The sequence below is a fragment of the Lissotriton vulgaris genome, chromosome 9, assembly GCF_964263255.1.
Source record: "Lissotriton vulgaris chromosome 9, aLisVul1.2, whole genome shotgun sequence".
Lineage (NCBI taxonomy): Eukaryota > Metazoa > Chordata > Amphibia > Caudata > Salamandridae > Lissotriton > Lissotriton vulgaris.
In genome coordinates, this window is record NC_141697.1 from 876,770,396 (window position 1) to 876,787,303 (window position 16,908).

The window sequence follows — 16,908 nt, forward strand, 5'->3', positions numbered from 1 at the left end:
GGTCCCGGGAGGTGGCAGCACCTCCCCAGACAGGCTTTAGTGTATTGGGGCAGGGTGGGTGCATTCAGTGAATGCTTTCCAGACAAACTTTGGAATGTCAAACACTTTGGAATACTACCCCCCCCCCTTCTGGAGGGAGAAGACACGTACACACTGGTAAACCCGGTAGAAGTTAAACAGAGCCCCAGCATCACAAAATAGATGCTGCTTCCACAGACGGACCTCCTGCTGCTGGACGAAACTCCGGCAGGGGAGGCTTGGACTATAGGTTTCCGGTCCAGGGAGGTGGCAGCACCACCCCAGACAGGCTTTAGTGTATTGGGGGGGCAGGGTGGGTGCATTCAGTGAATGCTTTCCAGACAGTGCCTGTGGCACACAAGGTGTACCCAATGCATTTCCCAGTTCAAACCGGTTGCTGGGGCACTCAGCCCCAGCTCTAGCGTGAAACTAGACAAAGTTGAAGGGGTGTAAACACCCCCTCCCCAGGTCCTCCCATAGGTGGGACCCTAGAGTTAGTCCAACGCCTAAACTTAGTATAAGTATAGGAACCCAGTCCCTAGGACTTTAGATTACCCTGGACGAAACTCTGAAACATAAATCTTGGACCTTCGACATTCCATATCGACTGGAAGAGGGAAGAAATCTCCCTTGGGGTCAAGGAGCGACTCCCCTGTCAAACAGGCACCAAAGAAGCATCTTGCTGGTCTGCATTTTCAAAGCTCCCGCCGGATCCCAAAGAATCTGCGGCACAGGACATGGACTTCCAGACATCTCCGAGGGTGACATGAGTCCCCAGCAGAGTTGAGACCTGTAGCTATCAGGAGAGACGTGGGACCGGAACTCCTGGACATCCAGCACATTTGCTAGTGCATTGACTTCCCAAGTTTTCCCAAAGTTTTCCCAAGTTTTCCCAAAGTGGGCTACTTGTAGTCCAAGCCCTGAGCACCTTTTGCCCTGAAGCTTAGAGACATACACTCCACAACTGTTCATTGGGCCCGCTTCCTGCATTTCTGCTTGAGGTCCCTTTATGATCCCTGGTCCGTCGACTGGTGGATCCCCACAAAGGAATCTACTTTGTTTCTTGAGCTTTACTGGTTGCTCAAGACGTGCCTGGACCCCCCCCCCAAAGGGTGAGTCCCTCAGACCTTGCTGGTCTGCTCTGAAGCCAATCTTTCTATTTTGTGTGGGTTGCTGTTGCCAAGGCTTGTTGGGTCCAATCTGGATACCAACACTGCAGCACTCGACAATCGACGTGGAACAGCTCTAATCCAGCTCCTGTTTGTTGTCGACGCCTCCTGGACCTCGTGGCTGAAGAGTCAAGCTTCACCTACATCACCCGAAAGCACCCGACATTGGCTGGCATCTTCTTGTCGCCTTCCTGGTCACTGGCTAGTGACCCAGACTCTGTCCCCTCTGCTTTCAGGTTCTTCAGATCTCCGATCCACCCTTGGATCCATCCGTACACTCATCACTTGGTCACCTGCAGCACTTCTTTGCAGTTCTCCATTGGAAACGACGAGAAAACCCGACACGAAAAGACACCTATGCACCCGGCTTCCCTGGGTGAGGTAACACGTGTACTTTGGTGCTCCCGTGGGTCTTGACTCTCGAAGTGTCCAGTACTGAAAGGGTTTTTCCAATACATCATTCTTATGTCTATCATGCCAAATCAGATTAGACCTAGCCATATACAAATCAGTCTTGACCCTGCTCTAATAGAAAGCATCTAAATTGAACTGCCAAGCTAGGTCCTCTGTGAACCAGGACAATTTTTTCTTTTTAAAAAAAAAGTTTTACACAGCTCGAACTAGACCCTAGACATCGGCTATCAGAGCACTTTAAATGAGCATCAGTTTTGTTACATGAGAACACATTCATTTTTGTTAGGCACAGGAAGATTAAACTATTTGCCCAGAATCGCAGGATGTTGAGGGTCGTTGCCAAGACTCAAACCCGGTTCCCCAGCTTCGAGGTCGACCACTCTAGCTGTAAGGCCAAATCCTCTCCCCACAATCAATCTAAGACCGGTTTTGCCCTGATTGGGGCTCTTCAGTCCAGTGTCGCTGGGTTCAAGTGAGACTGCAAGCAAGGGACCCCTGTCTGTGCATACCCATGGCCATTTAGGGCAATTGATCTGGTAGCATTCCAACCCTTCGTTCTTTTGCCCAGCATGCCACCTCAGATGAGGACAGCCATTTGCAAATTAGTCTTGACCCTATTCAAAAAGGAAAAGTCCAGCCAAACTGTCAAGCCAGGTCCTCTCTGAACTGCAACATGCAACCCAAGACTCGTTTTGCCCTGATTGAGGCTGTTCAGTCATGTGTAGCTTGGTTCTAGTGGGTCAGTGAGCAAGGAACCCATGTCTGAAAATACACTTGTCCAATTAGGTACTGACAATCTTTCAGGTTGCATTCCAACCCATTTTTAACCAGACGGGAAGATGGAAGTGGCCGGCGCGGCAAAAATCCCCTACCTTACCTGGAGCATTCGGCATATCCTAGAGTAACCACCCTCCTTTGGACACAATTTGACAGGCAAAGCACCAGCACTTTCTCCCATGCTTGCCGAAAAATATTTGGTTATATGGCTTGCCACCCTATAGTGGTGCAACATTATCATGGAGTTGCAGGAATGAGCTACATAATTAAGATAGGACGGGATTTGAGGGTACAGTGCTATCCTGGTTCAGCTCCTGATGGCAGGATGGTCCAACCTCATAACTGCACTAAAGTGCACCCTGAAGATTGTGGAGTCAACTAAATCTCTGGGTATCATTCTGGACAAAAACCTTAATATGTCGGCACATATCAACACAATGGCAAAAAACGCCAGATTTCACTTGAGTTACTTACGAAAACTAAAACCTTTTTAAAATAAAGCAGACCTCAAAACAGCAGTTCAAGCATTGGTCATCTCAAGGATTGAATATAGTTGCACAACCTTAGATGGACTCCCTAAGATCTCAACAGCCCAGTTGAAAGCATGTCTTAATGCAGCCACAAGACTCATAGTGGGATCCCAAAAAGTTGACCATATCTCCACCAACTTGAAAGCTCTCAACTGGCTTCCTTTCGAAGCACGAATCCAGTTCAAAATGGCATGCATCACCCACAAAGCAATACACAACAATACTCCAGTCTACCTCGCCCAGAAACTCACGCTGTCGGGAGGGTCACGTTCCTCCAGAAGCAAGGCTGATCTACTACTGAAACCGGCGCGCTTCCGTAAGAAAAGAACATATGACTGAGCATTCTCAGGGGCCGCACCGAGAATCTGTAACGCCCTCCCCCCCGACTTGAGAAGAATGCCAACCATCGCAAAATTCAAAAAGGAAGCAAAATCGTTTCATATGAGGAAATTTCTCCCATAATTCCTTAAAACTGTTCTTTATTTATTTCATTCTGCCTGGCGGACACAATTTTCACACTACAAGCTCACTGTACAATGTTGGTCTGTTAAACTTGTTTTTATCTCATTGTTTTAAAAAGACTTTATGGTAATCTATCAGTGAACTTTTTGGTTGCTGCTATCCCTTCGGAATTGCAATTACTGCAACCACCAATGTCTAGTAATATGTAAAGTTAGGAATGTTGTTTAAATGCTACTGTAAAGCGCTCTGACGCCCTTTGCAGTGTCATGTTCGCGCTATAGAAAACACTAAAAATAAAATAAATAAAAGAAACAAGATATCATTAAAGCAGACCACAATAAAGCAACTCGTATAAGATTTTTTGAAGTATTTTCTAAACTGGGACTAAATCTCACAACAGAGGCAATGTAATCAGTTATCTGAGCGTCTGCGATGAAAAGAAGGTCTAAAAGAAAATGTTCTCAAGGTTTGTGAGTTCCCACTCTCTCTGCTTTTTGGAAATAGTATTTACAAAGTAAAACTGGAAGCTTTTCAGGTATACAGGAGGCAAGGGTGTATTGGTTACCGGCATCAAAAGAAACAGTGTCATCTGCAGACATCTCTAAGGGGAGCGCAACTACTACCTAAATCACTTAGTAATGTGACAATATTGATGGGACCATATGGCTTGTAATTCCTTAGAAGAAGGTGTAGAACGGAATCCAGAATTTGGGTTGTATTTCCATGAACGTGCACGTCTTTTTGTCGTGTACTCAGTTTTCTCTCAGTATATATGTGATGGTAATGTGCCCTATTTGCTTCTAGAAGGCTTTTGATCTGGTGGTATTGCTATTGCCACTTCCACCTTGTGTGATCCTGAGCCACGATCAGCTTCTTAGCTATTAGATTTATGAGGGAAATGTGTGGCCCGAAATGTTCAAAACAAGATTCAGTTGAGATAACTAATTTAAAATGTAAATATTTGACTCATGCACTTTGCAGCATGTCCTTTTAACTAGCTATTCAAAATTTAGAAAGTCAGGTTGACATTTTGAAAACAAAATCATCAACCATCAGGCATCAAAAGCAGATAGTCTGTAATTTGGGCATGTTTTTATCTGTACTGTTTCCTTCTTTTCACATACAATGTAATTTTATTTCCAAGAGAGGATTTTACACTATTTAAGTTCACACAGATTGGAGGTTTGTTCCTGCCGCCGTATCACTCTTGGACACTGTACTCTACCCTCTTGTGCGGACCTGTCCATATGCCCCAAGGAGAGTCCAGCGTAGTCAACCTAGCTCTCTTGAACAATAAAAGAAACAAACAAAGGACCAATTGATACAAACAGGGCAAGTCCGAAGGAAACCTTTAGAAGTGAAAATAGATCAACAGACCCTTAAGAGAATACCAACTTTTATAATGGGACTACATTAATAATACACAAAGGACTAACAAGGACATGAGTACAGCAAGTCAATAGGATTTAATTAGAAATGGGAAGAGACCATTACACATCACTCATGGATATGCACACAGATTTGGTGAACTGTACAGCTCTTTTTGTGACAAAGCGAAATAAGTTTCGACTTGTTTTAGGCAAAAGTTTGGTACTTGTTGGCTGTACCTTTCATTATGTGCTTTGAATATCTATCTAAGTTTTAATGTGCTCTGGTCCGTTGATGGAGCCTACAACTAACAATTGGTTGTGTCAGAAAACTTAAGTCATGATTTTTAGACAGTTAAAAAAGGAGATATTGTTATTGTAAAAAGTCCAAATAATCCCAAAACAAATATCTGTAAGAGTGTATTTGGTCTGGAAGGAGACAAATTGTGCCTCACTGGTCCTTCAGATCTTTTGAAAAGGCACAACTATGTAACCAAAATACATATCTGGTTAGAAGGTGACAATATTATGAATTCCCTAGATTCTCGTGCTTACGGCCCAGTTCTGTATGCACTGATAAAGGGGGTGCATTCTTCTAAAGATCTGAGCTCTCGCTCCGTTTGGCTGTGTACAGGAAAGTCCTAATGGCCGTGTACTTCGAGATAGTTGAGTGATAGGCAATTATTCTGTTAATTTAGAAGTAGTTTTATTAATTGACAATAAAGTATTTTTTCATTAGTGGAAGGTAGTATGTAATTTAGCAAAGATGCAGCATAAATATTATCAGAAGTGCACATGCAAATGTTGCTGATAAATTCATACCTCTTGTTGGAACCTAACTGTGCATGTGACCATTCTCTGTGCGGACCCAGATCCCAGTTCAAGACTGCCAACACCAAAAGTCGTCTGGGAAAACACGTCTTTGGAAGCTCAGCAGCCTAAAACTTTCAAGGTGTTATAGGTTACTCACTCAGCTTAAGAAATTCTTAGCAATTTCCAATGGTTTTCACATTTTTGAAAGCCAGTTTAAAAATTTCATGAACATTAGAAAAACATCGTTTTAGCAAAAGCATAGTCTAACCACTTTCAGAAGTATGAACATAGCATGCCCTGTCCATCCAAAACAATCCTCTGGGAAATAAATATATTTTCTGAACTGGTACCTCACATTCAGAAAGGGATGCTAAATTAGACAAGCAGCATTGTTTCCCCATACTTTTGTAGCATATAATGAGGATGCCTGAGACCTCTTATGTGAAATCCTCAAACGATTTGTGATGAAACTTTATAAGATGAAACCTGTTTTGTACGAAATTCACATTGTTCAAATATATGTTTTGCGTACAACTGTACTTTGATACATTCTCACATGCCTTAATTGAAATCCTCCATTATTCAGGAAACTATAGGAATGGTCTGTTAACGTACTAGTAGAAAATATGTGTTCTTTATCTAAGAACAGTATTTTGTTTTTCCATTTTTCAGATATCTAACGATGACCACGCAAAATCCAAGAATAAGAAGGGTAAAAGACAAATAATAACCATCATCATATACCTTAGGTCAATCCACCCAGTTTCTGAAAATGGAAATGATGGAGCAGGCACTGCTCCTACACATGTGTAGGTGAGTAGCATCATGGTGTGAAAATATCAAGGTAAATAAGGACATCAATCTTACCGGTGTAAAGGTTGTCCTGGGATGATGAGCTTTAGGTTAATTCTTCATCTTATTTTGGATAACTCGAAATAAACTAAATGAGCTCTCAGATATGTTTTAGGCAGTTCTTACTCAGAAACAAAGTGCAAGTGCAGTGCAGTGCGCTTTACAAGTATACCTACAAGGCCCAAAGGTTTCCTTAGTAGCCCACTGATGGTAATACCAAATGCCAGAAATGATAAATAGCAAGGCTGCCTAGTCTTGATTCCAACTTAGGCCTATGTCTTCCACCACACTATATTTCCGTCCTCTTAACCTCACTCTTGCAGGGTTTTTTAATCCCTGCTTACTGCATAGAGGCTGTTTCTTATCTTCTTCTTCTTCCATCTATCTCTCTTTTCTGTCTTTCTCTGCCTTACTATAGATTGTCAAATGTGAAAAATAAGTCACTAATTCTATAAAAAAAAGTGTGCCATTGGCCACAGCCTGTCCCCACCTGTACAAATTAAGCAGTGGTTTTAGGGCTTCTACTACTTGACAACACTTGTCATATCTTGCATTACATTCCTCTATTATTATGACAACTCAATTACCTTATCAAGTCAATGGAAATGCTCTCTCAGCAGTTCCCTCCCTTCTGTTCTCCTAGATTGATGCACAGGATCTCTTTCATAAATACTGTTGAATTTCAACTACTGGTTGAATGGGGTTACTATTAATACTGGTTTGAAACTCCAGTGAGAAAGTCAGGGCAATAAAAGGGCACGCTTTTTAAAAAATTCACTCAAGGCACTTCATCTTCCCAGGCTTTCTAGCTGGCAAACAAGGACTGACACCAACTAGTCGTGCTACATGCTTTGCCTCCGCTCAGCTCCCTTCATTGCTAAATGCATCAGATGGCTTGGCACCTTCACGTGGAAGAAGAAAGGCAACTGAAAGATACTATGTTGAGATTATGTTATATATTATATATATATATATATATATATATACATATATACATATATATATTTACATACAAATAGATAGATAGATAGATAGATAGATAGATAGATAGATAGATAGATAGATAGATAGTAGATAGATAGATAGATAGATAGATAGATAGATAGATAGATAAATAGATAGATAGATAGATAGATAGATAGATAGATAGATAGATAGATAGATAGATAGATAGATAGATAGATAGATAGATAGATAGATAGATAGATAGATAGATAGATAGATAGACATATATTAGGTTTTGGGTAATGCGCAAATTATGACTTTAAGCTATAACTATAAATGTAGAATTTTGAAGATTTGTGTAGTTTATTTTGGCTTTGTATACAAATAATTAATAGGTCTTTATAACTATAACTTATCTTCAAACTTTGGTTTATTAATTGAATTTCAATTTTTATAGATATTTACAAACAAGTTTAGAAAGATTTACCACAGTTTTTTCCCATTATTGTGCTGATGTTTGCTCTCTTGTTTGGATTCCCATGAAGCCTTCTATATCTTCTTGTTTTTTTGCACCTTTCCTGTTGCCTCCTCTGCCTTTGTGTCCATAACCTCTGTACCCCCTGTGCACCTTTGCCCGCTTGTGCTATCAGGCTTCCTTATGCCGTATGGTTGAACACCTTTAAAATGTTTGATTTTACTCCTGCCGCTTCTTACTGAACTGATGTATCACTCTCACTTTCAGCTTGCTCTGGATTGCCACTATTCCTGATCATTGACTGTCTTTTTGATTCTGCCAGAGGCTGCTCCCCTTGCATCTTTTCTTGTATATTGTTTCTTAGGTGATCAAATTTTCTACCGGTTGTGAGGATTTGGCCTCTTTCATAGTCCACTTTGTCTCAATGGAATGTGCGTTGTTTTTTAGCCTTGATCTCTTATTCGACTTTCTCCATTCTTCTTCTTCTTCTTCAATTATTAATATCATTATCAAATTCTTCTTTGATACACTTTCTTTCAACATATTGGTCATTTTTTCGAGCTCTGCTGATAATCTTTCACAGTATTTGTTGCATATTTTTCAAGGATTTTGAGCATTGTTATTCCTGCAGTCATGATTGCTTGTCACCCACTCCTCAATCATCTCTGGATCTGGGTTGTTGAGGATGGGTGTAATAAAGATTCTTAATTCTCTCTGGACTTTGCCACAGTCCATATAATTCTGCAAAGTGGTAGCCTTCCACTACTTCAATTGTTCTTGTTTAGATGCCCTCCATAAGTTATCCCACAATTATTTTTTAAGTATGTGTCTCATCCTGCGTTGCATCGCCATTGTTATCATTGGTATTAGTCCTGTCACTGGGTTGAAGAAATAGTTTCTCTGCAGCTTGCTGTCTTTTTATATCCCTAGCTGCAGCCATTGTAATGTGTTTCCTTTCTGGATTCTGGGTTATCCAGCAATCCTATGAATCTCTTGGGTGTTTGGGGCAAATGGGCGCTCATATAGTAAAATTCACTTATTTTCTCTATTTACAAGGCAGATTAGTCTGGTGCATCCAAAATTTTGGGAAGAGAACACCCTTACCTCCCTAAACTCAATCACAGATTGAAAACTCAATACAATAGTTTTTGGAGCACGCAAGCACGTATCAAGGTCTAGATTACAGAAATAATATAAAGTATCAACACAAATTGTCAATGGGGCTCTTGAAGTTCTTTTCTTTATTTTCATCACACTCCAATCCCCTTGTGCCAACGCGTTTCGCCGTGGTTGGGTTACCCTACGGCTTCAGCAATCCTATGAAGTTAATGAGAAAACATGCTATTGCTGACCAACCTGTAGTCTTGCTTTCAGGGCTGTTGTCCAGACTAGATGACAATTGAACTGATACCAGTGTATAAAGATGTTGATGGGTGTGATTTATTTTATGCCACAGATGATATGAGGACATGTTGATCACGTTGGATAATCAGTATGTTAAAATGGGCGAAAATGTTACATTGACCCAGCGTCAACAGGAGATTCCTTCATTTATGTTAAGTGACTATGAATCACATGGGTGTATTAAAAGTACGTGATAGTGATCATAACCTGACCATAATCAAGGAGTCAATTGCTCCGGAACTCTTTGGGCTATTTTGCTGCCTATTTGTGTAAATAAACCTGCTACATTCGCACCAGAGTGATGGGCCGTCTTCCCTTTTTCACCATATGGAATGAGAGATATTGGGAAACTGGATTGGTGGATTATATGGGGCTCGCTACCCCGCTGCACAATCGTAGCACTAAAGAGGCTTGGGGAACTAGCAACATCTTTGTTTGGGTGGTCTGCTGTGACGACGTGCCCTCTGGTTAGGACTTTGCGTCGGCTGCTACACAAGCAATATGAAGGAATATATATTATATATATATATATATGTGTATATATATATGTGTATATATATATATATATATATATATATATATATATATATATATATATATATATATATATATATATATATATATATGCGAAAGCTTCTCTCTCCTTCGAAAAAGAAAAGGGGCACAGCATATATATATATATATATATATATATATATCCAAAACTACGCAGGAAACCCCTTTGCAGAAAGCCACAGGAAGAATGTGCTCTTTTTCACCTGATTTATTGGCAACGTGCAAGCAAGTGACATGGAGGAGCTTGAATCAGGAAATCCTTTCGCCAGACGCGTTTCGAGAGTCTCTGCCTCTCTTCATCAGTGGCGGGCTGCTTGCACACAAATGAAGGCACTGTTCCACTGCGCACCATTAAATTACAACACCTGCTGATGTGGGCGTTACCACCTGCATAGCCTTCTGGTAGTTGTGGTGCGCTGTATCATTGCTCCAGTGAGCGCGCTGTTCATTGTCCCAAATAGCATCAGTCTAATGTCCCCAATAGGTTTGATGCAACCACCAGCATTCACGAGCCCAGCTTCTTCGTTGTCAATGTGAAAGGACATGCACCAACCTGCAAAGGTGCATGCCCGTCTTCCTCCTTGAACTTCAGGCGCCCAGCTGGACACCTGACAAGACCCGCACCAGGCGGTGGACCTTCTAGCACGACCGGGACCGGCCGTTGTAAAATCCAAAACTACGCAGGAAACCCCTTTGCAGAAAGCCACAGGAAGAATGTGCTCTTTTTCACCTGATTTATTGGCAACGTGCAAGCAAGTGACATGGAGGAGCTTGAATCAGGAAATCCTTTCGCCAGACGCGTTTCGAGAGTCTCTGCCTCTCTTCATCAGTGGCGGGCTGCTTGCAGACAAATGAAGGCACTGTTCCACTGCGCACCATTAAATTACAACACCTGCTGATGTGGGCGTTACCACCTGCATAGCCTTCTGGTAGTTGTGGTGCGCTGTATCATTGCTCCAGTGAGCGCGCTGTTCATTGTCCCAAATAGCATCAGTCTAATGTCCCCAATAGGTTTGATGCAACCACCAGCATTCACGAGCCCAGCTTCTTCGTTGTCAATGTGAAAGGACATGCACCAACCTGCAAAGGTGCATGCCCGTCTTCCTCCTTGAACTTCAGGCGCCCAGCTGGACACCTGACAAGACCCGCACCAGGCGGTGGACCTTCTAGCACGACCGGGACCGGCCGTTGTAAAATCCAAAACTACGCAGGAAACCCCTTTGCAGAAAGCCACAGGAAGAATGTGCTCTTTTTCACCTGATTTATTGGCAACGTGCAAGCAAGTGACATGGAGGAGCTTGAATCAGGAAATCCTTTCGCCAGACGCGTTTCGAGAGTCTCTGCCTCTCTTCATCAGTGGCGGGCTGCTTGCAGACAAATGAAGGCACTGTTCCACTGCGCACCATTAAATTACAACACCTGCTGATGTGGGCGTTACCACCTGCATAGCCTTCTGGTAGTTGTGGTGCGCTGTATCATTGCTCCAGTGAGCGCGCTGTTCATTGTCCCAAATAGCATCAGTCTAATGTCCCCAATAGGTTTGATGCAACCACCAGCATTCACGAGCCCAGCTTCTTCGTTGTCAATGTGAAAGGACATGCACCAACCTGCAAAGGTGCATGCCCGTCTTCCTCCTTGAACTTCAGGCGCCCAGCTGGACACCTGACAAGACCCGCACCAGGCGGTGGACCTTCTAGCACGACCGGGACCGGCCGTTGTAAAATCCAAAACTACGCAGGAAACCCCTTTGCAGAAAGCCACAGGAAGAATGTGCTCTTTTTCACCTGATTTATTGGCAACGTGCAAGCAAGTGACATGGAGGAGCTTGAATCAGGAAATCCTTTCGCCAGACGCGTTTCGAGAGTCTCTGCCTCTCTTCATCAGTGGCGGGCTGCTTGCAGACAAATGAAGGCACTGTTCCACTGCGCACCATTATGGTCTGTCCTTAAATTGGGTGCCTGCAATTTTTGGATATATATATATATATATATATATATATTATGGTTTAGCAATGTTAAGAGGTAGTGAGGTAAATGTTGGCTTTTATATATATTATACCTGAGGATTGGATTGTAACTCAAACCCAGTGACCACTCTTAAATGCTTATACTTAAATACCAGGTCCATGGTAAAACACCACCTGGATATTTTTCTCCTGCTCCAGGCTGACCAACCAGACTTTCTATTCCTCTCAGAGACCTGGCTTAGTGAAGGATCCCTGCCTGACATTTTGGCCGCTGTTCCTTCGAACTATTACATTCTGCATGCCGATAGGCCTGCCGGCAAAAGAGGTGGAGGGGTCGCTGCGATCATTCGCAGCTGCCATAAAGTCTCTTCTTTACCATCTTTAGACTTAATAGGATCAGATAATCTGATTTTCAAATTGGATACTAACTTAGGATCATTACTCCTGATCCTTTTAGACCGCCCCCCTCAAACTATGTCCACATTCATCACATCCTTTGCAGAACAACTTGCTTCCTTGACAATCTCCCACGATAAAATCGTACTACTGGGAGACTTCAACCTCTGGCTGGACTCTACTGAGTCTGATCCTCAGGCTGCCATTTTAAAAGAAACCCTTGTGGACATGAACCTCACTCAACATATACATCTTCCTACCCATGATAAAGGGCATAGCTTAGACCAAGTCTGGTCTCAAAACATCCTTCTTGCTATTAACTCCATCACGCCCTGCATTTGGTGGGATCATTATTTGATCAATTTCACCATTACCATTGAAAGTAGTAGAAGGTCCCTACCCCAGCCAGGAGGAAAAACTAGACTGTGGAAGAACGTCGATATCCCTACATTCATCGGATCCTTAAATTCCTCCCCTCCCTCACTTGACCAGGGCATTGATGAGATGGAAGAAGCCTTCTCAGGTTGGCTACTTCAGGCAGCCGATATTTACGCTCCCTGCACCTACTTTCCCCGCTCTCGCCCCAATGACGCTCACAGGTGGTTCACACCTCTTTTGAAAACCCTTAAGCTTGAAGTCCGTCAACTGGAGCGAAAATGGCGTTCAGCCTATTTAGAACTAGACAGGGATAACTATCGCAAAGCCCGCAGGGACTATCAAAAGCTGATCCTGAAACATAAAACTGAATACTTCTCTGAAAAAATTCTTAAAGCCCACAACAAGTCCAGAGAACTGTTCAATATAGTGGAAAACCTCAGTACCAGCGACAGAACCTCCCTTCCGATAACCCCCACTCAGGAACTCTGTAATTCACTTAACTCCTTCTTTTTTGATAAAATCTGCACCATCAAACAAAGCATCCCTACTACTCAGCCTTCTCTTTTGTTTTCAGACATTTTTCATAACCCTGTCACCCTGGACTCTTACCCCCTCATTGACAATATCATCCTATCCAGACTTCTTACAAAGATAAAATCTGGCTCCCCCGACGACATCTGCCCCCCTCACATCCTGAAAGAAGTGGGTACCCACATTCCCGAGGGCTTACTTCCCTTGTTAAATGGATCACTTACACAAGGGAAAGTCCCAAGTAACTTTAAAAAAGCCCTCCTTATTCCTCTCATAAAAAAGACAGGAGCTAACCCGTTAGACCCACTTAACTACAGGCCCATTTCTTTGCTGCCATACTGTGCCAAACTTCTGGAGTCCCATGTTTGTGACAGTATCTCCACATTCCTGGAAAAATCAGAGTACCTTGCACCTAACCAGGCCGGCTTCCGCCCTTGCCATTCGACTGAAGCAGTCATTCTTTCAGTGCAGAATACCTTGAGGCGGAATGCGGACGAGGGGATCCACCAGGCTCTGGTGCTGTTAGACCCCTCTGCCGCGTTCGACACGGTCGACTATACCATCTTGGTCGACCGTGTCGAGCAGGCAGGCCTCAGGGGCCCGGCACTGAGCTGGATCCGCTCGTTCATCTCTGGCCGAACTCAATCGGTTAGACTGGGCACTTTCACAGCTCCTACCATATCCACTAACTGTGGAGTACCTCAAGGTTCTTCGTTATCTCCCCTGCTTTTTAATTTGTACCTGCGCCCTCTTCTGTTTTCCCTTAGAAACGCAAAGGTAACCATCTTCAACTATGCAGATGATTTGCAGCTCATCTTTCCTCTTACACCAAGGACTCTGTGGTAGAATTTCAAAACACCATGTCCCACATTCTGAGTTGGATGAGCTGCAATCATCTGAAACTTAACCCTGGCAAGACCGAACTGGTCTTGCCTGGACAGAGTATACATAGTTGGAATCCCAGCTTCTGGCCCTCCTGCATGGGTGCCCCCCCATCTAAGTCTCCTTCGGTCAAGAGCCTGGGCATCTATATCAGCGAAGACCTTTCCTTGAAGAAACAGGTGGGAGCAGTTGTATCCTCTAGTTTTTTCCAGTTGAAAAAAATCAAAAAAATTGCCTGTTTTTTTTCTTCCGCCGCCCTCACACAGATTGTTATCTCCTTGGTCCTGTCCAGATTGGACTTTTCTAATAGTCTCTATCTTGGGCTCCAAAAGGGAGAGCTTAGACGCCTCCAGTTGGTTCAGAACCAAGCAGCCAGACTTCTTTTGAACATCCCTAGAAGGCAATCAGTTAGACTTGGTCTGAAACAGTTACACTGGTTGCCGGTGGAGCAACGCGTGGCCTTCAAAGTGGGCTGCATTTTATTCAAATCCCTACATGACATTGGTCCCCAATTCATTAGAGATCTATTTCAAAGATACAGCCCTTCCCGCAACCTCCGGTCCACCCATAAATCTCTCCTGATTGTTCCTCCGTACAAAAGGAAACGTCTCGGAGGCAGCTGCTTTGACCATCTTGCAGCTGCCTTCTGGAACTCTCTTCCCCCTCATCTAAAACTAAGTGACAATCTCCTTAGTTTCAGACATCTTCTGAAGACCTGGCTTTTTTCTCAGGCACATCATTGAGCTGCTTCCTTCTACTAATCGACTGATGTGCCCTGTTCCTTTCTACAGCGCCATGAAGCCTCCGGGCGTACGAGCGCTCAATAAATGACAGTTAACATTAACATTAACAAACAAACTCGGCATGGAATGGTGTCTCATGCAGTGTCCAGAGAGCAATGTAGACTAGAAAATTTTAAAAGTATCATTAAACAGACTGCTAAAAGCACCAACGCAAAGTCTGGGGGAAGTTTACAGACACTTTTCTTGTTATTTGGATTGGTGTGCAAGCTCTTCATTGCTTACATATAATATCTATAGTTCAACTGTTCATGTCTTAGATTTGTGGCTTCATTTCTGTAAAGTGTTAAAAGCTCATATGTGTACCCAGTTTCCATGTTTGTAAGCAAAACTCCGGCATGACTGGCAAGATAATTCTGTTTGATAGGGTGTTGATTCAACCAATTAATTATTAGCATAAATGATACTGACGTGATTTAAAGAAGCAAAAGTTGATCTGAAAGCACTCAAACCTCTGATCTAATAAAAAAAAACATTTTATTTGGGGCATGTTTCAAATTAGTTTTAGGCATGTAATAAAACATATTATCTTGGTTTTACATTGCGTTTTCCATGTTTCATCTCTATAATTACGTATATGAATCAATCAACCTGTGTTTATGCTATACCAACCAAACAGATATTTATGTTACTTGTTCTAAATTCTGCAGGTTTTCAAATTTGGCACAGCAGATGGTGTGGTAACAACTGCCTTGAGTTCCAATAATGAATTCAGAGGAAGAAAGATAATTTCCAAATCAACTAATTTTCCATTTAGAAAGAGTTTTTGTTATGAATGATTAATTTGTCCTTGTGTGCAGTATTTGTTCACAAAATAAACTTTATTTATCTTATTTGAACATTGTCTTGGCATCAATTATTTAAAAAGTCTCTGAAACTATCCTCTTTCTGGAGGTTTGTAAAGCAATTTTATAAAATATAAATCATCTCACTTTTGATTCCCCTTTTTGTCTAAAGGTAGATTAATGAAAATATAGCACATAATGCATTGAATAGGCTCTCGCAACTACATATGTGTATATTAAGACAAGGTTCAATGACCAACAGTAAAAAAGAAAACGCAGAAGCAGGTTCTTTGGTGTGATATTTCTTGTTACAGCAAGTTGTTTACTTTTCTCCAGACTTTGAGAAAGATATCAATCGCCGACACGTGTTTCGTCGTGTGTGGATGAGTCAAACACGACTCTTCAGGGCTGGTAATACAAAACAATGTGGGCAAATTTTAATCTAGACATGTAACATTTGATACTGCATATGGTGACCTAAGTGCACTCCAACATGCAGTCTGACGTGCGTTTTGTGTTGCACTGATAGGTGAAAATTAGTGACAATACTTGCATATTCAGGCAAGTGTTCGGTCTGAAGTGCTAATGTGCACGCAGTGAGTGAAATTAATAAAAAGACCTAAGTGTGGTCATGGTTCACTCGTACACAGTGGTCCTGAGATTAAGAGGGTGTCCGTCGTGATGGTGAATACAAATGTGAGATGTACTACATCTTTGCTTCTGATACATAAGTCAGGAGGTGTTATTGTGACCTCACAACGTGATAGTGAAACGTGCCTATAATGAGTAAAGAACCAGAGAGTACAAATTCATGCAATTTCTGATGATCTAAAAGTAATGGTTATTACCTTAAACTCCCAATACCACTGTGTGGTTGGAGTAAGTCTGGGTCTTTACAAGCTCTGTTTCAGGCTAAGTGATGTTAGGGAAGCAAAAGGAAAAGAGACTCATGAGGAGGCTTCTAAAGGAAGAATTGATTAAAAGACTTCAAAAAAAGTCTTGGGCAGCACAAAAAAAAAAAAAACTATTTCTTACCAAAGGGTATTCTGCGTATACATACACAGACGAGGCTGGTTGAAAGAAAGATCAATGGTAGTATATGAACGAAGTTATCATATCCCTTTGGTAATCCTGTAGAGATAGTGTAGCGCTATATGTAAAAAAGGGGGGAGATAGGGAAATCGTGTATTACTAACATATTGCGCTGATAGGTAATTCAATACAAAAAATGCTGGCTAAAGGAATATTTCACAGTGCCTGCCCAGGTGCTCTCGAAGGATCGTGAATATTGATAAAAAGAAGGGGGGGGGGGGGTTTCTTTACCTGTATCCCGCTATGCCTTCAGGCGGGAAGCCGGGAGGGGATTCCTATTTCGTGCCAAGGTTGAGG

At 42.4% G+C, this 16,908-nt stretch overlaps 1 protein-coding gene across 2 annotated transcripts in view; it reads left to right on the plus strand.

Moving 5' to 3' along the window:
* LOC147692414 (uncharacterized) overlaps window positions 1-15,571 on the plus strand; it is a 30,164-nt gene extending 14,593 nt beyond the window's left edge. For both annotated transcript variants that reach the window (XM_086936784.1, XM_086936785.1), the window contains 2 exons: window positions 6,223-6,363; window positions 15,385-15,571. In XM_086936784.1, coding sequence (XP_086792910.1) covers window positions 6,223-6,363 — 141 coding nt within the window. In that variant the 3' untranslated portion in view covers window positions 15,385-15,571. The remainder of the gene's footprint in view (window positions 1-6,222; window positions 6,364-15,384) is intronic.
* The last annotated feature ends 1,337 nt before the right edge of the window (window positions 15,572-16,908 follow it).